General features: G+C 54.0%; 3 protein-coding genes across 7 annotated transcripts in view; 1 reads left to right on the top strand and 2 right to left on the bottom strand.

The window, feature by feature from the left end:
• LOC111080530 (filamin-B) overlaps window positions 1–17,658 on the top strand; it is a 22,217-nt gene extending 4,559 nt beyond the window's left edge. The window contains exons 3-17 of one of the 4 annotated variants that reach the window (XM_022376205.2): window positions 1,204–1,854; window positions 2,042–2,347; window positions 2,413–3,149; window positions 3,211–3,466; window positions 3,638–3,976; window positions 4,127–4,324; window positions 4,394–4,863; window positions 4,929–5,353; window positions 9,652–10,663; window positions 10,747–10,967; window positions 12,916–13,064; window positions 13,131–15,225; window positions 15,285–16,780; window positions 16,843–17,022; window positions 17,090–17,658. In XM_022376205.2, the coding sequence (XP_022231897.2) occupies window positions 1,204–1,854; window positions 2,042–2,347; window positions 2,413–3,149; window positions 3,211–3,466; window positions 3,638–3,976; window positions 4,127–4,324; window positions 4,394–4,863; window positions 4,929–5,353; window positions 9,652–10,663; window positions 10,747–10,967; window positions 12,916–13,064; window positions 13,131–15,225; window positions 15,285–16,780; window positions 16,843–17,022; window positions 17,090–17,221 (8,667 nt within the window). In that variant the 3' untranslated portion in view covers window positions 17,222–17,658. Of the gene's footprint in view, window positions 1–1,203; window positions 1,855–2,041; window positions 2,348–2,412; window positions 3,150–3,210; window positions 3,467–3,637; window positions 3,977–4,126; window positions 4,325–4,393; window positions 4,864–4,928; window positions 5,354–5,845; window positions 5,866–7,434; window positions 7,739–9,651; window positions 10,664–10,746; window positions 10,968–11,894; window positions 12,747–12,915; window positions 13,065–13,130; window positions 15,226–15,284; window positions 16,781–16,842; window positions 17,023–17,089 lie in introns of those variants that run through there. The other 3 variants (XM_041592147.1, XM_041592149.1, XM_041592148.1) reach the window with 3 other exon arrangements.
• On the bottom strand, window positions 17,380–22,290 carry LOC111080531 (cilia- and flagella-associated protein 61). The gene is given in 15 exon segments (XM_022376207.2): window positions 17,380–18,032; window positions 18,096–18,341; window positions 18,414–18,577; window positions 18,640–18,766; window positions 18,768–19,203; window positions 19,258–19,494; window positions 19,552–19,835; window positions 19,902–20,094; window positions 20,156–20,502; window positions 20,567–20,859; window positions 20,924–21,117; window positions 21,177–21,322; window positions 21,376–21,517; window positions 21,570–21,875; window positions 21,945–22,290. Coding segments are annotated over 15 exon segments (3,753 nt in total). The 5' UTR covers window positions 22,220–22,290; the 3' UTR covers window positions 17,380–17,669.
• Window positions 22,233–27,194, bottom strand: LOC111080538 (cilia- and flagella-associated protein 61). Of its 2 annotated transcripts, XM_022376213.2 has the most exons (14): window positions 26,847–27,194; window positions 26,467–26,781; window positions 26,102–26,404; window positions 25,928–26,035; window positions 25,736–25,866; window positions 25,386–25,669; window positions 25,231–25,313; window positions 24,688–25,168; window positions 24,333–24,616; window positions 24,041–24,277; window positions 23,388–23,971; window positions 23,133–23,296; window positions 22,608–23,069; window positions 22,233–22,539 (listed from the first exon to the last, which is right to left on the bottom strand). In XM_022376213.2, exons 1-14 carry the CDS (start codon window positions 27,113–27,115, stop codon window positions 22,312–22,314), a joined length of 3,933 nt encoding a protein of 1,310 aa, XP_022231905.2. In that variant the 5' UTR covers window positions 27,116–27,194; the 3' UTR covers window positions 22,233–22,311. The 2 variants fall into 2 exon arrangements, with proteins under 2 accessions (XP_022231905.2, XP_041448084.1); XM_041592150.1 differs by lacking the exons at window positions 22,233–22,539; window positions 22,608–23,069; window positions 23,133–23,296; window positions 23,388–23,971; window positions 24,041–24,277 and having other exon boundaries at window positions 24,491–24,630.

Here is a 27,194-nt window from a genome sequence, read left to right as displayed (position 1 = left end):
TCATTTGTCAGTTATATAGAAACCAATGACTACGACTGTAACTGCCTCTGCCTGACAGTCAGTCAGTCAGTCAGAGTGATTTTCTCACACGCACAACACTGGCCTGGCCTGGCCTGGCCTGGCTGACTTGAACCGACCATATTTGGGGGTCTGAATGCCAAGGCCGACGCATCGATGATTCCCATTACCAGTTACAATACGACTCGTACACAAAAACAAGCTAAAACTTTTGTCCGAGATTGAATTTTTAAGTTTCTCGCATAATTTGTGTTTGCTTTTTGCTGGCCAAAATAAACGAAACGAGATGAGCAAGGCTGAAGACCCCAGCAGTAAACAGCGCTAATTGAGACCTGGCAACGCGACGTCTATTCGGGTCACCCGGCCAAATGGAGAGTGCCGACAGAGCACTTATTTGTTGTACACCATTACCATCACTCTCACCATACGAATATACAGATGTATATGTATATTCTAGGTCCGCTGTACGAGTACGGGTACGTGTATGACATGTGCATAAAAGCAAACAAGAGGCGGGCCCCGCACCAGACTTTGCATAGCGAAGATGAAATACTCTTTCCATAGGGGGTTTCACATAGAATGTAGAAAAGGCTAAGGGCAGCATCTCATGCTGCCGATGAACTCCTCCGATGGCAGAGGAATCTTCAAAATTTAAAGGCAATTCCGAACGACAAACAACAACCTGTGGAGGAGGAGCAGGAGGGGTAGCTTGTTAGAGAGCTGGAGACCGACCTGCTACAATGGTTGTGTCTCAACTCTGTGCAAGATTTTTATGGCATCCAATGAATATTTTCCAAGGCACAAGCAAACAGCAACAGACACGCGATTGTCTTCAGTCCCTGTCTCCCACTTGGGTTGGGTTGGGTTTGTTTCTCCGCCTCCGGGCTGAATGCTGACAGCGAGCAGATAAAAAGCTTTATGTCAAATGCTTAAAATCGCTTACAATTGGCTGCACCGGGCGCCGGAGCATACGGAGAAAGCCTCTCTCCGGTATATATATATACATATGTGGTGTTCCCATGCCCATGCTCGGGCGGTTCACCTTGTAAAGTGGGCCACGAGTTATGTTGTAGCTGATTGCTCATTAGGAAGGCGGGCAAACAGAGGAACCAACATGCACGGCAGGGCGGAGGGCGTCGCACAATGCTAATTAATGATGGTGGCAACTCTTTCCCGTTTTTTCAGGTCCATGACTGGGCAACGGACTTCTGCGATGGCACCTGTCTGTGCGCCCTCGTGGAGGGCCTGCAGACGCGACCGCTGAAGCCCTCCTGGAACCGGCGGCCAGCCAACCAGCATCACTATCTGGAGAACGCCACCACGGCCCTCAAATCGATCGAGGCGGACCACATCAAGCTGGTGAACATCGGCAATGTGGACATCATCAACGGGAATGTGAAGCTGATTCTCGGCCTGATCTGGTCGCTGATCGTCCGCTATCAGATCGGACGCAGCAAGTTCCCGCCGCGCAAGCTGATGCTGGCCTGGCTCCAGGCAGCCCTACCCGACTGCAAGATCACCAACCTGACCACCGACTGGAACAGCGGCGTCAATCTGGCGGCACTGCTGGACTACTGCCAGCCGGGCCTGTTCCCGCACTGGCGCAGCCTCGATCCTAGTCAGAGTGTGCGCAACTGCACCAACGCCATGAACCTGGCGCAGCGCGAGTTCGGAGTGCCCAAGGTCCTGGAGCCGGAATACCTCGCCTCGCCATGGCTGGACGAGCTGTCGGGCATGACGTACCTCTCGTACTTCATGAAGCCCGGCGGTCCTGGCTACAATGCCACCATGCGATGGGTAAACACGCAGGTCAAAGATCCTGTCAAGAATTTCACGGTGAGTAGTTCGAAATTATCGCAAGGCTATCGCTTTACAGCACTGACCACTGCAAGGCTATCGCTTTACAGCACTGGCCACTGCAAGGCTATCGCTTTACAGCACTGCCTCTGGATTCTGTTTTAATTGCATTTTAATTTGCTTTTTTTACTCATTCCTCCCACACCACACCACTCCCACACCACAGACCGATTGGAATGATGGACGCGTCATGTGCGAAATCATTAAGGGACTGGGCGGCTCGGCGCCAGCGCCGGAAAAGCTCAGCACCGATCCCTTCCACTACGAGAACAACATACGCAAGGCGGTGGATGCTGGGGCCAAGCTGGGCGTGCAGCCCATACTGACAGCCAAGGACATGGCCACCCCGGAAGTGGAGCATCTGGGCATCATGGCCTACGCTGCCAATCTGCAGTGGGTGCCCCCACGTCCGCCGCTCTCCGACCTGGTCAACGTCTATTTGGAGAGCACATCCGGACGGGTGGGCGAGCCGGTGAGTCATGGACAATGCCAGTGTGAGTGTCGTTCGTTAATGCTTAATGCTTGTTTCACACGCAGACGCATTTCCGCATCGATGTAATGTCGCGGGACATCAGCCTGAGCTCCGTGCGCTGCCATGTGGTGCCGCCTTCCGGCCAGCCCGGTCAGACGGTGCGCCTGAATGCCCATGGGGAAGGAGTCTACGTGCCGGAACGTTATGGCATGCACGAAATTGTGGTGGAGATTGGCGAGGACAGCCTGGGGGGTCACTTCTTCCGCGTCCTTCCCCGCCAGCTGCAGGTGGCTCCGCCCGGCATGGCCCCCTGTGCCCTGGGCAGCCTCGTGGAAGTGCTGGTCAATGCGACGGGGGCGCCCAAGACGGAGGACATCCTCGTTACAGCCGTCTCCCCCACGGGCATCTCCCACAACTGCCCGCTGAAGAAGATCGACGAGGGACACAGTGCCATATTTAAGCCGGATGAGGCTGGCATCTGGGAGATAGCCATCACCTACCAGGGCAGGCACATCCAGGGCGGACCCTTCACCTGCGCGGTGTTCGATGCCTCCGGCGTGTCCGTTCACGGCCTCGACGGCGCCATGCCGCTGCGTGCCCACACCTTCGAGGTGGATGCGCGCGGCGTGGGCGTCTCCGGCGAGCTGCACGTGGACATTGTCCACGACAAGCACTCGCTGGTGTGCTCCGTGGAGAAGATCGTCGAGAACAAGTACCGAGTGACCTTTATGCCGCGCCAGAACGGCAAGTACCGCGTCTACATCTACTTCAATGGCTACGATGTCAAGGGATCGCCCTTCATGTGAGTATATTTTGGATCCAAAGCGAAATGGAATGACTTACCAGTGTGTTTGGGCTCTCAGCATGCGCGTGGGCACCAAGGGACGATCGGGCAAGACGCGCAGCAGCCCGCTGCACGAGAGCAAACACCGCTCGGAGAGCCCTTCGATGCACTTCATATCGACGACGAACGCACGGCACAACGACTACCGCAACGCTTCCCTGTCGCGCCACAATGCAGCGGAGCGGACCAACAGCTACTCACCGCAGTACTCGCCCAAGCTGGACACGACCGACTACCACAGCTCCAGCTCCAGGTACTATAAGCGCGAGAGCGAGGTGAGTGAACGAGAGGGATGATACGAGTAGATATGCATGCGGCACGGGCTCTGTGGCTAACGCTTCCCTGGCACACCTCATCGAAATTGAATATTTTGGCTAACCCACGACTAACTAACTAAGTAAACCCTTGTCCCTCCCCGAACACACACTGAAAATTACATTCGACAGGAGAACCACACATCCACACCTCCGCCCCCGCCGATCAGCGGCTCACCGACGGTGAAGTACCTCAACTCCGCCGACCTGTACACGGAGAGCCCCACTGGCGGGCGTCGCGACTCGAAGGCCTCCAACGGCAGCTCCACCAAGAACGATTACTACTACGACAAGGAGAACGAGCTGTATAGCCAGCGGCGCGGGCCGGCCAAGCCCAAGCTGACGCCTCCGCGCGAAGAGCGGGAGAGCCAGAGCCAGAGCAGCAGCAGCAACAGCTACCAGCAGCGCCACCAGCAGCTGACCAGCACCATGACCAGCTCGCTTAGTCCAATACCTAGTCCCACACTAAATGTAACTAAATTTTGTTTGTTTCGTTTGCTATCCCAGAATCCACAATTCTAAATCCGAAAACCGGGAATATGTCTGTTGCCAGCTCTCTGTGTGTGTGAAACGCCCAATCAGAATGTCCACTTATCTGTGTTTTGCTCTCTCCTCCCACAGACACGGTCCAGCGAGATGCACACCCACAGTCCGCTGACCATCAAGACATCGAATAAGTTCGAGAGCTCCACGCGCAACCTCAGCGGCAGCCCCCGGCACGCCTCCGTTTCGCCCGTGCAGCGCTACTCTCCGAACAGCGCCTACATCACGACGGCCACCCATCGCATGGGCAGTCCGGTGACCAGCACTTTGAACAAGGTTTGTGATCCTCTGATCCACTGATCCTCCGATTACTTTATCCATCGTTTTTTCTACTCCCCCACCCAGAATGGCTATGAGACATCGCGAACCGTGGAGAAGTCGAGCTCCTCGACTTACAAGTCATCCTCGAACTACGTGACAGACTCCAATGTGCGGGCGAGCCCCTCGCTGTATGGCACAGCTGAGCGACTGCGTCGGACTGGCTCCCCGGAGCCGCGCATCGATCACTCCTCCAATGTGAGGGTGTCCTCGATGAAGCCGGCATCGGCCAGGCGCGACAGCTGGGACGTGATCAACAAGACGAAGCACATGCTCTCGCACAATTCGCTCGAATCGCTGGCGAACATGACCGAGACGCAGCTGAACACTGAACTGCAATACAATCGCCCCGACCTGGACCACGAGACGCACCGGAACACGCAGTACAACAAATTCGCCCTACACAAGCAGCAACAGCAGCAGCAACAACAGCAGCAGCAGCAACAACAACAGTCGGACTACCGTCGTGACTCTCCCGACACGGCAGAGCGCTACAAGTGAGTAGCCCTTTAGGCGCTCCACATGGGGCTTCCTTATTGACATTCTCGCCCCTCTGTTGCAGACCCAGTGCCATCACAGTCAAGTCACACTCGAACAACACGTACACGGACAAGTCTGGCGGCTACACCAAGACCGTCAAGGAGTCCAGCGAGCATGTGGTCACCGAGAGCAATGGACATGGTGCCTTGCCTGCTCCCGGCTATGGCTACAGTTCGCTGTCCAGATTTCGGCCCATAGACGGCAATGCGACTGGTGCTAGGGCCATACGAGTGCAGGATATACCAAATGGCTCCATTGGCCGACCCGTCGAGTTCGAGATCGACGGATCGAAGGCCGGCTCTGGCAACCTGGAGATCCTGGTCAACGGCGGGCGTGTCACCTCCTCGGTGCGCTCGCTGGGCGGACAAAGATTCATAGCCAGTTTCACGCCGCACGAGCATGGAACGCACACTGTGCAGATCACCTTCAATGGCGAAACAGTTCCAGGTGAGTCTCACAGCGTGTGGGCGGGGGGGATGTCTATATTTGTAGTCATAGCGAAGCTCATATGTGAAGTGGATGATTGATGGAAACTTAGTGGTAGAAGGCGGAAGGGGAGGGCATTCTAGTTTCATCATATACATACATATTTTGTGGGCAGCATAAAAGTATGCCCTGCCAACTTCATGGCTCTGCATGAAGTGATATCGGGAGAGAATGAAAGCCTCTCCCGCGCTCACTCTCTTTAGATCTCGCTCTTTAACTCGCTCTCGCTGCCTAGAGTTGCTCTCACCTGTGCTCACCTGCCGTGATATTTCGGTGCTTTACGCTCTGCCGCGCTCAGCGAATGCTCGACTACTACCTGCTCGACGGGTTTCGGGCGGATGCTCAATGCTCAATGTCTGGTGGCTGGTGGCGCTCCGCGCCAGAGTCGCGTTGGCAGTCACAGCTCGCGTTTGAAACGAATCTGACACGTCGGCGGCGCAGTTAACCACGATCGGATCGTATTGCAACGCAACGTAACGCAGTGAAGCTAAAATTGGCAAGAAACGCACGGAAATACTGAAATACTGTGGCTGAGAGTCTCAGAAATAATGTGAAGAGCTGTTTGTTAGGCTCAAAACAAAAACCGACAAAGAAACAACAGTTGGCCGAGAGAAGAACAGAGTGGATTGTTTCTGGAATGTGTAGCGAAACGAAAAGATTCCGTGTGAGATTTCTAAGCCAAAGAAATATGCTAATATCAAATGCGGACGTCTCCGCTGCCGTTGCCGCTGCCACTGCCACTCCACTCTCTGTTTTTGGGGTCTCTCGTTTTGTGTGGGGCGCTGCTGCCAGGGCGAACGAAAACCAGTTTAATGAACCTTTAAGCTCAGGCATTCCAACTGGGGAGTGGGTCTAGCTGGATGGCTGGCTGGCTGGCTGGCTGCCTGCCTGCGTTTTGCCTAGGCCAAATCAATAATGCGAAGAAAACTGTCTCCCCGAGTGCAATTTATCTGCGATGACAAAGGGGCAGCCATTTTGTTTCGCTCTTGCCACAAGCGAGTGCGACTGCAGCTGCCACTGCCACTGCAACTGCAACTTAAGCTGCGAATAGTTGCTGCTGTCAAAGGCGCAGATACATATTTTCGCTGTGCTTGTGCTCGTACCAGTACCCGCACCCGTATGTGGTTCAAGGCGCACTTGTTGCATGCCTCAGTTGTGTGTATCTCGCTGCAGGCGGAAATCAAAGCCGAGCAGGGCAGAGCAGCTCTAAGGGAAGTGCGGACAAAGCGGTGGGTTTCCTTCGGCTGCAGCCGAAACCCGTTGGGATAGGTTGTCAGTCAGGTATGCGGAGGAGGGCGCGACAGGTATGCGAGAGATCCGAGAGATCCCTCCGGAGATTGCAATTTCTTGGCCACGTCGGCCACTTTCCACCGACATGAGCACACGAATATACGATTATATACATACATACATATGTACATCTATGTATATATATTTTCGTTTTCGTTTGGTTTTGTTTCGTTCCGTTTCTTTCTTTATTTTTTTTTTTTGGTTTCGTGAGTTTATGTTAACAATGAGCGAGCGGCCACACCCCTCTCCTCATTCTCTCTGCAGCTCTGCCCGCTCTAATGGGGCAGGGGCTTTTACCCCGGCGCTTATGGCCATTTCCGCTCCCTCTCGGCCAACATATTGGCACACATTCCCACTTCCAGAGCTCGGTCGGCTCTTTGGGATTTTTACGAGCGGCAGCCAAAGTGAAACCACCGCTGCCTGCGCGAGTCGCGCATAATTTAATAACGAAAATTGTCGAAAACGCTGCAAAGTACAACAGCGGCATTAACTGGTTTTTGTTTTCGTCAACCTCTGTGGCCGCGCCGCACCGCCCCACCCCGCTGGCAGCCCGATCAGAGTGATAAATATTTAAAAAAATAAAAAATAAATAAAAAACTTAAACAAATTAAATCGCTCGCCGGTCGTGGAAAAACGCGATTAAAACGTGCACCGAATCGTGATCGTGCCGCGATGCCACTTTGTGCATCGTTCCGCAGATTCTTGAAAATGTTTTTCGCTTAATCGTTGTGTTTATTTTTTTTGTGTCTCAGATTGCAGCGCCTAGAACATAAAGACATACGCCACAAGCAGTGCTCGCGCATACTCGTACTATAAATAAATAAATCATTTACAACTCGCTGACATAATCGCTACACACAAAATTCATTTCCAACTCTTTCAAGTTCAGACGTGCCGCCAACGATTGTGATTTGATTTAACAAAAGAAAGGGTCTGCCGCACGCGTTCTCCGACACCCCGACTCCGACTCCTACTTCGATTCCAATTTTTCCCCACTACAATCTTGCACTGTGTCAACGGCAGCAACAATCCAGCACAAGAACCAGCCACAAAAACGTAAATCATCTTTTGTAACATACGAAAAATATTTTAGTTTAGCGGTCAGGTTAGCCCGAATCAGAATTCGAATCCGAACCAGACTCCGGCGACAGCTGCAGGCCATCTAACGGGCATCCATGGCCAGTCACGTAACCGCAGTCAGACCCAGAGACAGCTCCTCCATGCGTACATATGTACATACATGTACATACATACATACAGTTAGATGCATCTATATGCAGATTGAATAACCACGTTAGAAGCTAGCTGCACACTTGTTCTCTGGCCGGGCTGCCACTGCTGCCCCAACCTGCCACAACTCAGCGCAGCGATTAGCACTCGGTCCGGGAAACCGGCCAGCGGAGCGAGCACACGGCCTCAGGAGAACCAGCTGTGGGTTAGTCGGTTCTCGGATGCTCTTGCACTTGGCCAGAACGAGGAGAGAACTGAAAAGAAAGAAGCCGAAAAGCAGCATGCAGCAGTCAGCAGGCAGCATGCAGTGAGCCAGAGTCAAGTGCATCTAATTAACGAGCAGGCAAACTCTTACTTGCTGTGCTGTTTGTTGGCAGCTTTTTCTACACTGAGAGAAGAATGTGTGCCGAATGTATGCCAGTTGAGGAAACATCTCTGCTTGTCTTTGCCCTGGGGATTTTTCCCCAGTGTAGTTCTAACTGTAACTTTTTGCATAGCCCCTGGCCATGAATAGAGTTATGTGTGTGCGATAACTGATTAATGATGGCCCCGATTGGCAGAATGGACGCAACGCAACAGTAAAGCAGAAACTATTCAAGCCCAAGTGCCAAGAGCAAACAGAGGAGGAACTCTGTTGGTTTTTTCCGACACATTTTCGGTTTCTTTTTGGCTGGGCAAACAGAAGTTGTAAATTTTTCCCAGGCAGAGACAGAGAGAAAAATCCTAAGCTAAACGATTTGCACAGCAGCAGGGGGAAGCGAGTTTTTAGCTACGACGAGTATGACAGCAGCGCAACAGTTTGATTTTTTTCCATCGAAACTGACGCCTGACCGTTGCGGCAATTTTCATGGAAAAGCCATAAAAAAAAGTGGCTGCAGCAGCGGACTGTGGACTGCGGACTGCAAACGACTGTGCTAAAAGGAAAAGTGCAACAATTGCAAAAAGAGAAATGGATGGAAAGTTGCAGAAACAAAAGTAAATTTGAACGCCCGGCAGCAAACAAAACCGAGGCGAGGCGCAACCTCCCCACCCGAGTCCAATGAAGATCTCGTGGGGCAGGCAGAGCACTCCTCTGCTGGAGTGGCAGTTAACAAACAAACAAACATTTAACGAGCCAATTGGCCATTGCCAATCCAGCCAGCCAGCCAGCCAGCCACTGGCGTAAATGGGTGCTCCTCTACCTATTTAATGAGACATTCGAGCAGCTTGCCTGACAGCCGAATGTTGTGAAACATTCCTGAACTAGCTTTGGCAAATTATGTCGCATCGACTGACTCTTGAGAGCTGATTGTCTGCCTGCCTTGCCTGTTCCACTCGTAACACAGATACTGGTACAGACACGCAGCTTAAGATACATATACGCACTTGTCGTTTGCAACGAGGCGGCACAGATGGAGATTGCGACAATTATAATGAGGAGGCAGCGAGAAACAATGCAAAGTCGCAGCGGAAACCTTGCCAGCCAGGCTATGCGAGGGGTACTTCATCAGTTCAAGCAGATACATAGAGAGCGAGCGAGAGAGATTTGCATTTCCTTCATATCCAAGATTGCTGCAGATTGCAGCTGATTATAGTAGTTAAGCTCAATCTCATCAGAGCTGCAGCTGAAGCAGGTGGTTGCATCGACAATCTTTGTGGGTCAACAACTATCATTGTGTGCAGCAGTGACCTTATTAGCTCTTTAAATAGACAATATTATCGTGATTATCATTATCATTATATTGTTTATATATTCACAGGTTCACCGTGGCACGCTGAAATCATGTCCTCACCCGGCCTAACCGCTCTGGGCGAATCCACACGCCTTGTGCCCGCCAATACGCCGGCGGTTTTTGAGATACTGCCGCCTCCTGGACAAAGCCTGAGCAAGGGCGAGTGCGTGGCAACGGTTTTGACTCCCAACAAGTCAAAGCTGAACGCCAGAGTCACCCATGAGGCGGCAAATGGTGCTGCACGCATCGAGTTCGTGCCCACGGAAGTGGGCACGCACGTCATCGATGCGTCCATCAATGGCACGAAGATAGCTGGTGGCCCGCTGATCGCCAAGGTCTACGACTCCAGCCTGATCCAAGTGACCGAAGTAAATGGCGGAGTGGTCGGCCAGCCGTGCCAGTTCCGCGTGGACGCGAGTGCCGCGGGCGAGGGACAGCTGGAGATATCCATCAATGAGGGCGAGGTCCCCAATCATGTCCAGGTGGTGGGCGGCGGTCGCTGCCTGGTCTCCTTCACGCCGGAGCAGGCCAAGTCCCACCTGATAGACATCAAGTTCAATGGCGAAACGGTGCGCGGCTGTCCCTTCGTCTGCGCCGTGGCGGACACCTCGCGCGTCCTGCTCAACCTCTCCAACCTGGAGCTCATCCCCGTCAACCGGCCCTCCTCCTTCCACATCACCGTCAGCGGAGGCGGAGCCGCCGAGCTGGCCGTCAGCGTGCGCGGTCCCCTCGGGGAGTTGCCCGTCCGTGTCACGGGTGACATCCATGCCGGATTTACGGCCGAATTTACGCCCACCAGCGTCGGCGGGCACTCGATAAATGTGGAGTACAACGGCTTCGCCGTCCAGGGCACACCCTTCCTGGCCAAGTCGTACGACGCCAGCAAGGTGGTCGTGGGCAGCGTCTCCCGCGGCACCATGGGCCGACCCGTGCAGTTCACCGTGGATGCGGGCGATGCCGGTGAGGGCAACCTGGAGATAACCATTTCGGCCAAGGGACAGAACATTCCCACGCAGGTGCATCCGCAGGGCAGTGCAAGGTAAGTGTGCCTCATGGATATGCCACATGGCCCTTCAGCAGCGGGCAGCCACTGACATTCGATTCCCTTTGTCTCTGTGGCAGATTCTCCGTTTCGTTTGTGCCCACCGAGTCGTGCGAGCACACGATTAATGTGTCCTTCAACAAAATGCCCGTCCCCGGCTGCCCCATAACGGTCGGCATCAGCGGGGGCGTGGCCGGGCCCCAAGTGTCGCTCGGCGGCCCCGGACCCGTGCATCAGACCAATTCTTTTGTAATCAATCACAATGGCGGCCGTTTGGAAGACATTGAGGTCAATGTGGAAGGTATGTAAGACGGTGGCCAGTAATTCCAATCCTGTGCTGTCGCTACCCGCGCGCTCTCTCTCTATTTCCCCCACTCTATCCCACTCCCCCACTCTCCCGATCTAACCACCTTCAACCATCAGCCTCAACCATTCAGCCTCCCTTTGTATGTGTTCGCCGCATTGGTTGAGTCTAGTCCTAAGATCCGTAATTTAATTGCCCGTTTGCTAAATGTTTTGTGTCGGCCAAGCGTGTTATTCGTATTCGTATTCGATTGGATTCAATATGCATGCATCTCATGCAACTGCAACTGTAACTGTAAATGTATCTGTGTCTCGTATCTGGTATCTTGTATCTGGTATCTTGTATCTGTACTCGCATCGCACAACTTTCTCATACAACCGCACATTTTCCACAAACACGCGCACGCACATAGCCCTGACCCGACCCTCTCCTCATCGTGCCTCACGCTGCACTTCGTACTTTGTATGAGCGGAAATTGTTGTGGAAACTCTCATGCATGCCTCCACCTCCGCCTACGCCGCCCTCTCACCTGTAGTTGCTGTGTTCTGTGGGTTCTGTGGGGGTAGCCAGCAGTGGGACGCTGCAGTCCCATTTGGAGAGTGAATTTATGAGACACTCGTACATCCGTAGTAGTTCCGCCCCGCCCCCCGTAGTGTGTGTAATTATGCGACACATTTATCATTCGCTTACTCGTAGTGCTGGCTCTTGGTCTTGGATTGTCCGCAGCCCACAACCAGACTAGGCTCCCCCCCATTCCAGATTCAGATTCCATTCAGATGCTGCTTTAGTTTAGATCGTATTCCTCTGTGTGTAACTTCTGTGTGTTGTGTGCTGTGTGTGCGTCTCTCTCTCTGCTTTGTTTGTAATCTTATGGTCTTTTTGTAATAATTTTGCTCACTTTTATATCTGTATTATATATTTCAGGACGGCGAAATCTTTTGTACTAGACTATATATCTATATCTATATATATATATATGCATATATACTTACTTTTATTATCCAGACCATACAGTGCGAGAGCCGCCTGAATGCTCTCCCCCTCCCCAATATACATATATGTACATTCCGTTTACCAGGTGTATATACTATATACTACTATTTCGCTAACAGTCCGAGCCACAAATAACCCCAAAGGAGAGTCTGTTGAATGCAACTCTCAATACCAATACCAATATACCCCCCACAATATATTATTAACACATTGAAAATGAAAATGAAAATTAAGTATTTACTAATGTCCGATTGTATACTAATCCGTTCCATACTGATACTGATTATACTCTGTAGAATTACGCAGATCTAAATAAAAACTGGTTACAATCAAACGTACGCCCGCCCATAGGTTGTGCATATATCCAGCAGGTACAGGGACGGGGACGGGGACAGGGACTCCTCTCTCGTAGCTCTTACACCGTGTACAGATCGACCCTACTGTATAGTGTCTCTGATCCATGCCATCTATCGGTCTACTAACCCTTTCCGGCACACTCTTTATACGACTAACTGCACTCCACTCCACTCCACGCCACGCCACTCCCAGTAAATGACTCAAGGAAATCGAAAACTAACCCAAAAGCAGACCCCACACTTTTCCAGACATTTGAAAGTTTTCCAATTAAATGCCATTACTAATCGAGTGAACATTTTTCCAAATTCCAAATTTTTCGCTTGACAAATCCAAACAAACACTAACCAAAACCCACACACACATTCGACCAATCCAATCCAAACTAAACCAAACCAAATCGTTGCCCAATTACTGAAATTACTGAAACAAACCAAACAAACGAAATCAATCTCAAAACTCGTTTCCGGCCGCGTTGCAAATCGAAAATCGAAAATTGAAAATCAAAATCAAAATCGATTTAATCATTAATCAATACTAAAAATAAAAATGAATACAAAATGAAACCAAAAACAAAAAAATAAATAATGCAAATCAGGACCTGCTGGCCAGTCGGTGCCTGCCCAAGTGCATCAGTCCGCTGAGGGCGTCTTCAAGGCCGAGTTTGTGCCCCGCGTCGTGGGCGAGCATCGCGTCAATGTCACGGTCAATGGACTGGCCACCGCCGGAAGTCCCTATGCGGCAAAGGTACGTTCACCAGATCCACCAGAGCCTGGAATTGGAATGAAGTACTCAAAGGTTTATTTACTGCAGGTCTACGATGTCAGCGCCATCAAGGTGAAGAATGTGAGCAGTGGGACGGTAGGCAAGGCCGTCACGTTCCTGGTGGAGACCTCCCAGGCGGGTCCCGGAAATCTGGAGGTGACTGTGAACGGCGGCCGTGTGCCGACCTCGGCTCAGGCCCAGGGCCAGCACACGTACGCCATTAGCTTCACGCCCCGCGAGGCCGAGAGCCACACCGTGGAGCTGCGCTTCAACAGCCAGGATGTGCCTGGGTCTCCGTTCACCTGTCGCGTGGCGGCCGCAGCTCGCATCCAGTCCCCGGAGACCATGGACAAGGTGAGCGTGGGCAGGCTGTTCGAGTTTGTGGTGGAATCGGACACCAAGCCCACCGTGGAAGTGCTGGGACCCGCCCGACGCAGTGTTCCAGTGAAGATCGACCCCCTGGGCTCCTCTGCCCTGGGCTACAATGTGAAGTTCGAGCCCATGGAGGTGGGCGATCATTCGGTGGAGGTGCGCCTGCCCGGCGGCGGCCATGTCGAAGGAAGTCCTTTCCTGCTGAAGGCCTACTCCGCGGAAAAGGTCATTGTCACAGACATCCGAGCCGGTGTGGTCAACAAGAGCGTCAGCTTTGGCATCAACGCCTCCCAGGCGGGAGCTGGCAATCTGGAGATCATTGTGGCCGTCAATGGCAAGAATGTGCCCAACTTTGTCCAGTCCGAGGGCAACGCCCGCTTCAAGGTGAACTTCAAGCCAACGGAGGCGGCTGCCCACTCGCTCTCGGTGCGCTTCAATGGACACCCCGTGCCGGGATCACCGTTCAGCTGCCACATTGCTGCAGCGGCCGCTTCGCCATCCATGGGACTGCCCCGCGCCATGGCCATGGGCGAGTGCCTCAAGCAGGCGGCCGTCAAGATGGACAACACCTTCGAGCTGGAGGGTTTCGAGGGTGTGGAGCCGCAGATCTTCGTCACATCGCCGTCGGGCGACAACGAGCACTGCCAGATGAGCCAGCACGACGGCGGCAGCTACTCGGCCTCCTTCCGGCCCAGCACTGTGGGTCGCCACCTGATCAGCGTGACCGCGAACGACCAGCACATCAACGGATCGCCCTTCAGCTGCAATGTCTTCGACGTGTCGCGCGTCAGCATTAGCGGCCTGGAGCAGCAGTACGGTCCGGCCACACTGGGCGTTCCAGTGACGTTCAGCGTGGACGCAGCCGGTGCTGGCGAGGGCACCTTGGAGCTGGTGGTATCCACCGACAGCAGCACAGTCAAGGCCGAGGTGGTGGCCTGCGCCCGGGGCCTGTACGACGTGACCTTTGTGCCGCAGAGCACTGAGCCGCACTACGTGAACATCACCTTCAACGAGGTGGCCGTCGATGGCAGCCCCTTCCGCGTGGACATCCAGCAGCACACGCAGCACATACAGATCGGCAGCCTGGCGGCCATTGACTTCCCCGCCGACGATCAGATCGTGGAGATCATCTCCCCCGACCAGAAGTCCGTGCCGTACACCATCAATCGGCAGACGGCAGAGTTCCGCACCCATGTGACTGGGAACTACACGCTGCGCTTCATCGATCGGGAGACGCGCCAGCACATCGGATCGCGCACCCTCTGCGCCTTCGACCCAATGCTCGTGAAGATCACAGAGGTGGGTGAGGCGTTCTGCCATCGCCCGGCCAGCATTGGCGTCTCCCTGAACGAGGCGGGCCAAGGGGACCTCTCCGCCCTCGTCCGTTGCGGAGCGACCGAAGTGCCACACACCATCCGCGGACCCAACAAGGCCGGCGTCTATGAGATCGTCTACCAGCCGACCCGCGTGGCTCCCCACAAGATCAGCATCCTCTTCAACGACGTGCCCATCTCGCTGAAGCCCCTGGAGATCAACGTGCTGCCAGCCAGTGCCGGCAAGGAGATCAGCGTCAGTGGCTTGGGTCTCTACCAGGCGAGAGTGGGCAAGACCACGTCCTTTGCCATTGATACCGTGAAGAGGCCGGCGAGGGAGTTCGATGTGGTGGTGTCGGGGCCAGGAGGCCAGGCCCTACCCGTCCGCTGCTACCAGACCAAGAACGGACATCTGCAGGCGGAGTTCAGCATCAACAAGCCGGGCCAATGCATAATAGGTGAGTGCCTCGAATAACCCAATGAAATTTCGTTCCCTAACGCATCTCCTGCTTCGCAGAGGTTCTGCACCAATCGAAGCCGCTGCCAGGCAGTCCCTTCACCTGCGAGTCCTTCGACAGCAGCAAGGTCAGCGTCCAAGGCGTCACCAAGGAGTCGCTGGCCCTGCACAGCCCCAACAGCTTCACCGTGCGCACGGACAATGCCGGCACAGCCGAGCTGGAGGCGTTCGCCATCTCGCCCAGCAACCAGAGCCTGCCCGTGCTCATCAACGAGCAGTCGGAGGGCCTCTACAACGTGGAGTTTGTGCCCTCCCAGCCGGGCAACTACAAGCTGACGCTGATGTACGGCGGCGAGACGATTCCCAGCTCGCCGCTGAACTTCACCGCCTCGGCCAGTGGAGTGAGGAACGATGCCCGAGCCGCTGGCCATGGCCTGGAGGTGTGCCATCGGAACAAGGAGGCCTCCTTTGTGGTCTACTGTCCCATTGCTCCGAATGTGCAGATCGAACGGCTGGACGAGTACGGAGAGCGCATTGAGCCCAAGATCAAGGCCCTGGGCAACAACGAGTGGCGCATCTCCTACGTGATCCTGTCGGTCGGCAAATACGAGATCCGCGCCAGCTGCCCGAATCGAGGCAGCCTGCCCGGCTCGCCCTGGCACATCTGCTGCGTGGAGTCCAACAAGGTCACGCCCGTGGGCGGATGGGGCACGCTGGTTGACCACGACGGGCGGTTGATTCTGCCCGCCCGCATCATCTTCGAGGTGGAGAATGCGGGACCTGGCAAGTTGGTGTGCAGCATTGACGGCATCGAGATACCCGTGGACAAGATGTCCGACGGCAAGATGTGCCTCAACATCACCGGCGAGAATCTGGCTGCGGGGGAGCACGATCTGGACCTCACTTGGAGCGGACTGACCATCACCCAATGCCCGAGAAGCGCCTTTGTCACAGGACAACAAGCGGCGGACAAGGTTCAGCTGATGGGCCGAGGTCTGGCCGCCGCACAGGCGGGCGAGGCGGCCCACTTCACCATCGATGCTTCGAATGCGCCGGCTGGCAGGCCAGAGGTGGTCCTCTGCACCAGCCAGGAGAACACATCGCTGCCCGTCAGCCTGGCACAGCCCCGTCCCAGCGAGAACATATGGCTGGCCTCGTACACGCCGCAGAAGTCGACCACGGGCACCCTCACACTGTCCGTCAAGTGGAACGGACGACTGGTCAAGGGCTGTCCGCTCACAGTGGCCGTGGGCTCCTCCATGGATGCCTCCAAGGTGATTGCCTCCGGCGAGGGGCTGCGCCACGGCATTGTCGGCAAGGACATCAAGTCGTGGATCGACACCAGGCGAGCGGGTCCTGGCGAACTCACCGCCCACTGTGCCGGTGTCCGTAAAGTAGCCTACTGCGAGCTCTACGACCACGGCGATGCCACATTCACCTTGAACATAAAGCCCCAAGAGCCGGGTCGTCATCTGCTGACCATCAAGTATGGCGGCCAGAATGTGCCCGGCTCTCCCTTTGCCTTGAAGGTGGCCGGAGCACCGGATGCCAGCAAGGTGCGCAGCAGGGAAAGTCACATTCATAATGCATATATACTCATGGCTCTCCTCCTCCATAGGTTCGCGTGTATGGCCCGGGCATAGAGCACGGCGTGCTCGCTACATTCCAGTCCCGTTTCATCTGCGACACACGCGGCGCTGGGGCAGGACAGCTGACTGTTCGCGTCCGTGGACCCAAGGGCGCCTTCCGCGTGGAAATGCAGCGCGAGAGCCAAAAGGATCGCACCATCCTGTGCAAGGTAAGATTCCCCTCTTCCCAGTCCATAAGCCTTTAGCAATGCTAACATATATCTAAACTATTTCCAGTACGATCCAACCGAGCCTGGCGACTATCGTGTCGAGGTGAAGTGGGCGGGCGAGTTCGTGCCGGGATCGCCCTTCCCCGTCATGATCTTCGACACTGAGGAGGAGTTACGAAGGTTCTTGCAGGGCATATGAGGCCGGCTCAATCATCACGTCATCGTCTTCCCCAGTGGCCTCAGTCCCCTGCCCCCTCTACGCAACCAGCCACGACGCCGGGCCTCGACCTGCACTCCCCTGTAGACTCCCTCCCCTTGTAGTATATTCGAATAAGCTAGCTAACCCACAGAGATGGATGGATGGATGGATGTTATATTAAACTTGACAACGATTAACAAACGTATCTAGGATAATCCCAAGGGAAGGATAAGCCCTTTGTCCGTTGCCCTTCTACATTTATACGACTAGTGTTAGTGTGTTGTATGTACAATGTAAAAACCGCAACTATATTGGCTTAGATATGTAGCGTTGTATGCAATACAGTAACTGTCTCTCTCTGTGTGAATTGTCCATCTAATTCCAGTGGATGATCCGATTAAAGTACGCAAAATATATTAAACAAACGAACTAAGAAACCACAGAAGTGTTACACTGTACCCCTAGCCCACTCCTCGGGCAGAGCAAACTCATTGACGAACTCCTTGCGATATGTTCGCACGAAGTCGATCAGGTTCTCCTCCAGCTTCTTTCGCTGGGCCTCTTCCAAACTTGCCCTGTTCTCTGGCTTGTACAAATTAGTCGTGGTGTCCATCATCAGTATGGCCAGCAGAGTCCGGCGGTTCTTCAGCTGCAGATCCTGAAATCGTTCGTGCATCAAGAGTTCTGTCCAGGGCTGTTCGAAGTAGTCGAGGAAATTTTCTATCCAGCCGCTCTGCCACCGATTCCTCATGTTGTTCAGCAGAGCCACGTGCCGCCCGCAAAAGTATTCGAGAAACAACAGGCTTTTTTTCTAAAGGAGCAGCCACAAAGATTAAGTCATCCCACAGTGGGCCAGAAGGGGGCTATGTACAACCTTTTTTGTGACGCACACAATCTCCATGACAAACATCTTGGGATTCAGTCGAATGCGACAGAAGTCGCCATCGTGGTAGGTCGTCATGCTCTCCATGAACTCACTCGACAGCTGACCCATGAGCAGTGGCTGGGGTGAGACTATCTTCACCATCTGGTAGTCCATGGGCAGCCGTCCCGTGTACATGTTCACCTTCGAGAACCGCTGCTGAGTCGATCCACCCTGCATGTTTAGGATGAACGCCAGCTAGGGGAGACGACACTTGGTATACCAGTATACAGCAAGCACAAAGCACAAAGCACTCAGCACTCAGCTTACCTTCTCGGCACACTCCTGGGGATTGGTGTGGGTGTACTGATAGTTGGGACTGGGCAACATGGCGATGTATTGGCCAATGGCATAGATATTGGGGTCATTGGTGCAGTACTCCTCATTGACAATGATCTTTTTGTTGGCGAGCTCAATTCCAGAGTCAAGAAGTACTGTAAGGGAATGGGAAAAGGAATAGTAATAGAGCGGATAACTATCGATACGAACGATGTACTTCTCTCGAATCCTGAGCACATGAAACTCTCCTCGAAGTTGATGAAGATGTCGCAGTTCAAAATGATTCGATTCCGACTGGGTATCAGCTGGAACTCTACGCTCTCGATGGTAGCCTTGTTGGGGAAAGAAGATGAGTCTGCTGAAGTTGGCGGACAAGTAAATTTCTACGCCCAGATCGGCCACCATCTCTACGAGAATCGCATCCAGTCCAGCGTCCTCTCTGGAGTAGAGGATTTGCTCGAACATCTGCGGTATGTGCGGCTGCACGTACGTGATGTGATCCGGCTGGCAGCCATGGGTAACCAGAAAGTTGATGCACTCGTACACGGGCATGCCGTAGCCATAGACGATGATCGGAGTGCACAGGATGTCGCGCTCGATTATGTTCTGCAGCTTGTGGTAGAGGATGATTTTGTCGAGGCGGTAGTTGATGGCTGCATAGTTGTACGGCATCGGGGCAGTGCTGTCCTCGTCCTTCAGCCCGTACCTAATGTCATTCAGCAGGAGTAGATTTTCGTAGTGAATGTTGCAGCTGTCCGACAGGCGGATCACCTTCTCAGTCCTGCAAATTATCGAAGGCCGATCAGCATCAGCATCAGAATCAGAATCTACTCACCGATCGATGGACTCCAGGTTGCCGGGAACAAACTGCACCCAGTGCCGCAGATCCATCCGGTGCGTGGCATCCTTCACAAAGGGATTGCTCGAGCCGATGCTCACATAGCACTGCTTGCTGCCCTGGCAATAGCTGCAGCTGAAGTCAGAGTCATAGGCCGCCTCCACCACGCCATGTGGCACTATCACAGTGATGTCCAGCAACGGCAGGCAGTTGTATCTCTTGAAATTGGCAAAGCTGCAAAGAGACTACAATTTGCTTTGCATGGCCCCACAGGCAGTAAGCGGCACTTACTCCTTCGTGTTCCAGCCGAAGATAATGTGGCGCAGGAAGGCCCGACATATGTCGGAGAAGCCAACAATGACCAGCGGACTGGGAATGCCCATGTGCTTGCTGGGCAACAGATTGTGGCAGACGACGTGCAGATGATCGCTGAAGAAGTTAATTTTGGGGAAATCAACCGTGTCGATCTGCCGCTTGAGCCCATCCTTGTCGTTTTGCGGAAACCAATTCCTCGTCACTCGACGCGGCTCCACAGGCATCATGTTGTACACGAGATCGTTGGGCAGCGAAACGCCCTAAAAAAGGGCAAAAACCACAACTAGAGATCGACCCTGGACTGGCATATGCGCAGGTCAACCCACCATAAATTGGTGGAAGTAATACAATTCGCGATAATTATCCTGCATGGCCACAGAGCGAACGATCGGGTCACACCAGATCTGGAACAGGGGATGCAGCTTGAACATGACGATCTCGCCGCGCCTGTGGGTCAGATGGAACTCATCTCGGGGCAGGAGGAATTTCCTGCTGAGAGCGTCATAGTCCGTAAAGGGCCTGGAGGATGCGAGGGAGGAGAGACTTTTAAGCCCAAAGCCCACTTTAAACTTCCACTTACCGCAGCACAATGAAACCCACAATGGTGCGCGACTGGGTGTTGCCGCAGTGTATGGTGTAGCAGGTGAATTCGGTTTCGGCGTTGTGGAAAACGTCCGAGAAGATTTGGTCAATGATTTGGCACACCTCCGTTGAGATCATGTCGGACACTGACCAACTGACCGCACTCTCCGCATCCCCATCGGGTTGTTCACTCTCCTTGGTGCAGGGCGGCAGCCGCAGCATGGCTGTAATCTCATCGAGCTCGCTCTCCCTCAGGGGAAATATGTGGAGGTCCCCGAACAGAGTGCAGCGATGGGCCACGTATAGACTGTCCGACACAGAGCTATCGGGACGATGAGCAGTGCGCTGGATAAAAGCAAAGGGTACTCGAGCTCGTAGGTTATGGGACTTCTCTGGTACTGGTACTCACCAAGAAGAACCGAATCAACTCTCGCTGACTCTTGGACAGCGTCACTGTTGGTGGCACCCTGATCAGGCAGTAATCGAGCTCCGGAAAGGCGCCGAACATGGCCGAAAGAAAGAAAAATGTGTACTCCATCCTCACCCTGGGATTCAGATTGAACATCTTCAGCAGGAAGGCGCTGGAGGCCCTCTTCAAGTACTCGAATGCATATCCCTCATCTGAAAGGTCGCTGGGCAGATCAAAGGAAATCTCCAGCATCTCCCGCTTTGCGTTCACATAATGATGGCCATGGCGCAGTTCTGAAAATATTTAAAATCGATTTGGTCACTGTCGGGATGGAAATGTAAATGGAGTGGAGTCCACCATCGTAGATGCACCCAAACTGGGAGGAGATCAGTCTGCTGTGCCGCAGCTTGAAGTCATCATTCGTCGAACTAATCGAGGCTCTATACGGGACTATGCTGGACACGGTCGTGGCGCTGCCCTGTAATTTGATTGGTTTGCTGGCCAGTGCAGACTCCGTGTACAGATCTTTGTACGGCTTTGTGTGCGCCGAGCTGAAAGTTCAGACCTCAAGCATGCAGGAATGCAAGGAACTGCAGCTGAACCCACTCACATGACTTCGAAGGACACGCGGCCATGTTTGGCTCCAGGCGTGCATCGCGTGAGGTTGCCCAGACGTTCGAGATGAAAATTTTTGGCCAGCAGCTCCACATCCAACTTGTCCGTTAGCCACATCAGGCCAGCGATCTCTTCGGCCAACTAATTGGGGATTTCATTACAGAATATGTTTGGGTGTGCATCCACAAACTAACCTCGGCCACGATGATCAGCTCGTTCTGGCCGGTTCTTTCGGAGTCGAGCAGCTCCTCGGCTATGTAGAAGTCTCCATTTTGCTGCCGTAGATGCGGCTCCTCGTGGTCTATCACCTCCACAATGTCGTCGTTGTCCTCGGGACTGTGGGCAGGTAAATGGGACAGTAATTTCCTCTCTCACAGGACCCACTCACAGTGCCTTGCGAAAGGAGATGGTTGGCATGACGTCTCTGCGATTGATTATAATGACCGAGGGAAGGCCCCTCTGCTCCGATAGCGTGGAATACTTGGGGTAAAATGTCTGGCCGTACTCCTGGATGGACTCATAGGGATCGATCTTTTTGATCGACCTTGCTGGCCTGGTGACGATCAGGAAGTTGACTTTGTGCTCGTTGTAGAATATCTCCGTGACGATGTCCTTCAGAATGGTGGGATGCTCATTCTGACAGATGAAAAAGTTGAAGAAGATCGTGTTGAGCAGACTGAGGGGCAGGTCCAAGCTGCAGAGAGATGGCCATCAGAGAAGAGTTCGCCCTGCGGATGCGCGGCTACCGGATGCGGGCACCTACCAGAAGCGCGCATTCAGCCAGTGCAGCCAAAGGTCGTTGGCCAGCACGGGTATGTTGGGGTGAATGTTGAACTCTCCATACGCCAGAAGGGTGGTGAAGTGATTCGGATCGTAGACAATCAGCCGATAGGCTTGGTGTTCGCTGAACAGTTGCATGAGCGGAGGCCGCCTCTTCTCGCCAAAGTGGTGGGTACCGGAAGTGTTGTATAGGGTCTCTATTCGGGGCAGGTCCTGGACCCCAGCCATCCGAATCACATAGCTCGGTGCCTTAGCCATTCTATGATTCAGGTTCAGACAACACACAAAATATATATTTGATATGGTTCACACATCACAATTCACACGACATGGCAACAGACTACTGGGAGCTACATATTTTTCGTCACTTCCTCGACCTCTGTCTCCGTCTCCGTCTCGGTCTCGCTGTCCCACACCGTCATGCCGGAGCTCATGAAGTCCTCGGGCAGGGCAAACGGATACCGGAAGTCCCTGCGGTGCTCTCTCAGGAAATTGAGAAGCTTCTGCTCCAAGTAGCGCTTGTTCAGCGATATAAAGTCCTGCACGGCCACCTCCATGAAGGGGTTGCGGGTGGCTTTCTGCAAGGCCATGGGAGGTCTACAGGTGAGGCAGAGGCGAAGATGCCGACGGCTGTCGGAATACTCACATTTAGGTTGGAGAGGGCGATTGGCCGGAGCAGCTCACGGTTTTGCTCCTGCAAGACCTGGAAGTTCTCGTGCATGATCAGCTCCGTCCAGGGCTCCTGGAAGAACGCCAGGAAGCAGCCGATGGTCTTGGCGCTGTAGCGAGCCTTCAGATTGTTGAGCAGCAGCTCGTGCCTGCCGCAGAAGTGCTCCAGGTAATCCAAGCGGGCCACTTTCTTGGTCACCACCACAATCTCGTCCACCAGCATGTTGGGGGCCAGGGCCACCCGGCAGAAGGTGTTGTTCTTGTAGGTGGTCAGGTTGCAGGTGTACTCCGGGGCGAGCTGGGAGGCGAGGTAGCGACGGGGCATGGTCACCTTTGTGATGATGTAGTTGAGTGGCAGCAGGGCCTGGAAGAACAGCGGCTCCGAGTACTTGTACTCGAAGTTCTCCTGCCTGGACGACAGCTCCAGGATGTGCATCAGCTGAAAGGAAGCGAGTCAATGGGGTCAGGGACGCTCTAGTTCCGTTGGATTACTCTCTCGCACCTTGCGGCCCAGCTCCCGCTCGCTGGTGTACTTGTACTGGTAGTTGGGGGCGCCGTTCATTCGGATGAACTTGCCAATCGCGTAGATGTTCTCGTCGTTGGTCGTGAAGTCTTCGTCCACTAAAATCTCGTCCTTGCGCATCTGAATGCCGCATCCCTTCAGCCCTGAGCAGAAAGCAGGAAGAAGCGATTGGATGGGATGGGATGGGATGGTGAAATGTCGTTGGCGTTGGCGTTGGGGTGCAGTTACACTTACACTTCTTGGTACTGGGCTCCATGTGGCCCTCGTCGAAGGATATGAAGAGGTCGCAGTCGAAGGAGGTGCGTTTTTTGCTGGGGAAGTGCTCGAAGATCACTTCCATGATGAACGGCGACGAATCGGCCTCCACCCAGTCCACAAAGTCGTGATTCTCGACAATCTTTATGCCGGCATCGGTGAGGATGTCATCCAGGATGTACTGAAGGTTCTTGTCCCAGTAGGGATTCTTCAGCTTCTCCTCCGCCTCCACGCCGGAGATGCGACGCGGCTGGACCAGCACGATGCGGGAAGTATCCACGCCGTGGGTGATCAGAAAGGCGATGCACTCGTAGGTCTGCAGATTGGACCCGTAGACGAGCACCAGGTACGTGCGGGGCATCTCCTCGAGCATCGCCCGCACCTTGTAGAACAGCAGAAACTTCTTGAGCCGCGAGTTGATCTCCACGAAGTTGCACGGCGGATTCTTGGGCGTTGTTGGCCGCCGAACGGGGTTCCGCAATGCAAAGTCCTTATAGCACGCCAGCAGCAGGGTGTCGTAGTAGATCTCGCAGCTGTCCTCCAGCTTCACGAACTTCTTCTCCCTGCAAGGGACCCAAGAGAAACGTGAGACACAGAGACGGAGGGTGGGTAGCACGGGGTGGAACGGATACCTGTCCACAAAATCGACCTTGCCCGGCACAAAGTGCACCCAGTGGCGCAGATCCATGCGGCAAATCACATCCCGCACATAGCACGAGACGTTCTGGAAGCACAAGTAGCAGGTGGGAGAGTTGCCGCAGTATGGACACTGGAACATGCCGTCGTACTCGGCCTCCACGACACCAGGCAGCGTAATCACCGTCACCTGGACGCGGGGCAAACAGGTGTACGTCTCCGAATTCTTGTGACTGCGAGGAGGAGGATGGATAAAGGATAGTGGGCTCATCTCACGATGGCACTCACTCTCTGCTGTTCCACTGGAAGACCAGCTGTCGGAGGAACGCCTTGGTCACATCGGTGAAACCCACAACGACGAGCCGCTCGCTGTTGCCAAACCACTTGGTGGGGTTCAGCTTGTGGCGGTAGATGATCAGGTGATCCTGGTAGAAATTACGCTCCGGCAGATGCACCTTCTCCCTGGAAGAGTACCCTTCGCCGGGAACTCTGAATGTGATCGGACTCTTCTTCATGGGGTTCGGCTCGACGACTGTCATCATCTTCTTCAGATCATTCGTGAACTGGGGACCCTGCGGGGAAAGCTCTACAGTAGTCAGGGACTCTCTGGCAGCATCTTGTGGTTGTGTGGCTGGGTACCCACATTTGCGGAGGAAATGAAGTAATAGTCCTGGTAGCGCGTCTTCATGCTCAGGTCCCGGAAGATCAGATCGCTGCTGATCAGAAAGAGGGGGTGCAGCCGCATGGAAATGATCTCGGCCCGCATCGAGTTCAGATGGGTCTGGTGCCTGGGCAGATGGTAGTGGCGATGGAGCTGATGGTGGTTCCGGAACTCGCGCAGCACCACGAATCCAATGGCGGTGTTCTCGCTGGCCGCCTTCGCCGAGTTGCCGCAGCGAATGGTGTAGACGGCGAATTCGGTCAGCTCGTTCTCCAGGACGTCCTTCATGATGGCGTTGATCACTTCGATTTCGTGCTCCAGATCGGCGGCCTCATTGATCTTGGAGGTGTACGAGAAGCTGCTGGCGTGGGAGCTGCTGGAGTTGTCGTCATTCGCCGACGCACTGGTGCCGATGGCCAGGGCCCGCACCACAGCCACGTCGTCCTTCTGCAGTTCATACAAGCTGTGGGCCAGAAAGCTGTAGACTGGCAGCAACAGACCCATGCACCATGGCCCTTAGCTCACCTTATCTCTCCGAATATTGTGCTGCGATGGGTGATGTAGACCTCCTCCGGATTGGCCACCTCACTGGGACGAGATGCCACTGGCTGCAGCACAAAATCAAAATCAAAATACAAATCGAAAATATAGAAATCAAAGTACGAGTATTCAGAACCAACCATAAAGTATTTGAGCACCTCCACGTGGCTGCGTATGGACTTGGTTTCCTTCGAGATCAGCATCATGCAGTAGTCGCGGTCGGGAAAGGCACAGAACATGGCCACCACGCTGTTGTACAGGCGCTCCAGCGGAAAGTCCTTTCGCGCCCCAATGTACTTCAGGACGAACACATTCGATGCCGCATCCAGGCCCAGCGGACTGCCCCGCGGGTGCACTCCGGCAGAGTACAGGACATTAATGGATTTGAGCTCTTTGCTAATGTAGTACTCGCTGTTCTCAAGCTCTGCAAGAAGGGAAGGGAAGGGAGGGGAATGTAGGAGCGAGAAATGTGTTCCGCTTAGTCACGTACTTCCAATGATGTACTTCAGTTTCGAGTAGAGGCTCTCCCGCATAAAGAACTTGTTCGTGCCGGTCGTGACACGCGCCTCAATAATGATCCCTTGTATGGAGCTGACTTTCGCCTTTCCAGCACTGTAGACGCTGCGGCGGGATAAGCCATTAGGACTAGGTGCTGACAGGACTAGGTCAATAATTTGCCCACCTCATGCCGCTGTCGTTCCTCTGCAGGCCGCCCAGAATGGTCATGGCATCCAGATCGTCCAGGGCATCGGACGTGAACAGGCAGGCGACGTTCTTGGGCTGCACAGACCTGTCGGCGGTTTAGCAATAAGGGGTATCTCACCTCTCGTATCTTTTTTTTAGGGCGAGAACTTACGACACGTTTATCGTCTCCACATGGATCGACTGACCCTCGACGGTTTTGACCAGATTGCCAAACGATTCCAGCTCGTAGTTCGTCACATAGAAGAGGATGTCGATGTCCGTCGACAGCCAGAGGAACACTGCCGTTTCGGTCTGCTGGCACTCGTTCTCGGTCTCCGCCACGATCAGGAAACTCTTCTCGCGCGCACTGTCCGTGCGCAGGATCTCCTCGGCTATGTAGAAGTCGCCCAGCTGCTCGCGCATCTCCGGATATTCGTACTCGTGTATGGCCACAATGTCATCATTGTCCTCGGGCCTGCGACACCATTAGGAACTGATTAGGATGGAGTCAATGGCCTGCTGGCAGGCAGCACTTACAGGGCCTTTCGGTAGGTGATCTTGGGCAGCAGCTTGAAGCGAAAGATGACGTAGAGGGCCTGCGTGTTGAAGTTGTTCTCGATGGAGAACTCGCGCGGATAGAAGACGTCGGCATACTTCTCCAGATCCTCGAACGTCTCCGCATAGTAGGTGGGCTGCGGTATCGTGGGACTCTTGACTGTGATGAGATACCAAATGCGATTCTCCCTGTAGAAAATGTCCCTCAGAATGCTCTCCATGGCGTCGGCATTGTCGATCTTATAGACACAAAAGTTGAAAAACATTGTGTTCAGAAAGCTAAGCGGCATCGTGAGGCTGCAGGGGATTCGGGGGAGTATTTGGGTGTGTCAATTGGTGGGGGGCTGCATCCGAGGATTTACCAATATCTGACGGACAGCCACTCGGGCCAGCAGTCGCTGGGCAGGGCATCGATCGACGGATAGTTGCGAAACTCCGCATATGCCAGGAGCGCGGATGTCTGCCTGTCGATCACCACCAGGCGGTAGGTCTGATAGCACTTGAAGAGCTTGAACTTTTCCGCATATTTGGGGCGAATGTTGCCGAACCACTTGACGGTGGGCGAGTGGATGAGTGTGTTGATTGCATCCAAGTCATCCATGTCCGCAGTGCGCACCATATAAACCGCCATTTCGGCAGAGTGAGCGCTATCAATACGAGTATGAGTATGTAGAGCGGTGTGGGCTGCTGTGACGGAAAAGTCGCTACGT

This window comes from Drosophila obscura, unplaced genomic scaffold (genome assembly GCF_018151105.1).
Source record: "Drosophila obscura isolate BZ-5 IFL unplaced genomic scaffold, ASM1815110v1 contig_17, whole genome shotgun sequence".
Lineage (NCBI taxonomy): Eukaryota > Metazoa > Arthropoda > Insecta > Diptera > Drosophilidae > Drosophila > Drosophila obscura.
This window is presented reverse-complemented; position numbering and strand designations above follow the sequence as displayed.

Coding starts and splice junctions, on each gene's coding strand:
- LOC111080538 (XM_022376213.2), bottom strand. CDS start 27,115: ATGGCGGTTTATATGGTGCGCACTGCGGACATGGATGACTTGGATGCA. Junction 26,405..26,466: donor ATCACCTACCGAAAGGCCCT/GTAAGTGCTGCC, acceptor ATGGTGTCGCAG/GCCCGAGGACAATGATGACA. Junction 26,036..26,101: donor GTGGAGACGATAAACGTGTC/GTAAGTTCTCGC, acceptor AACCGCCGACAG/GTCTGTGCAGCCCAAGAACG.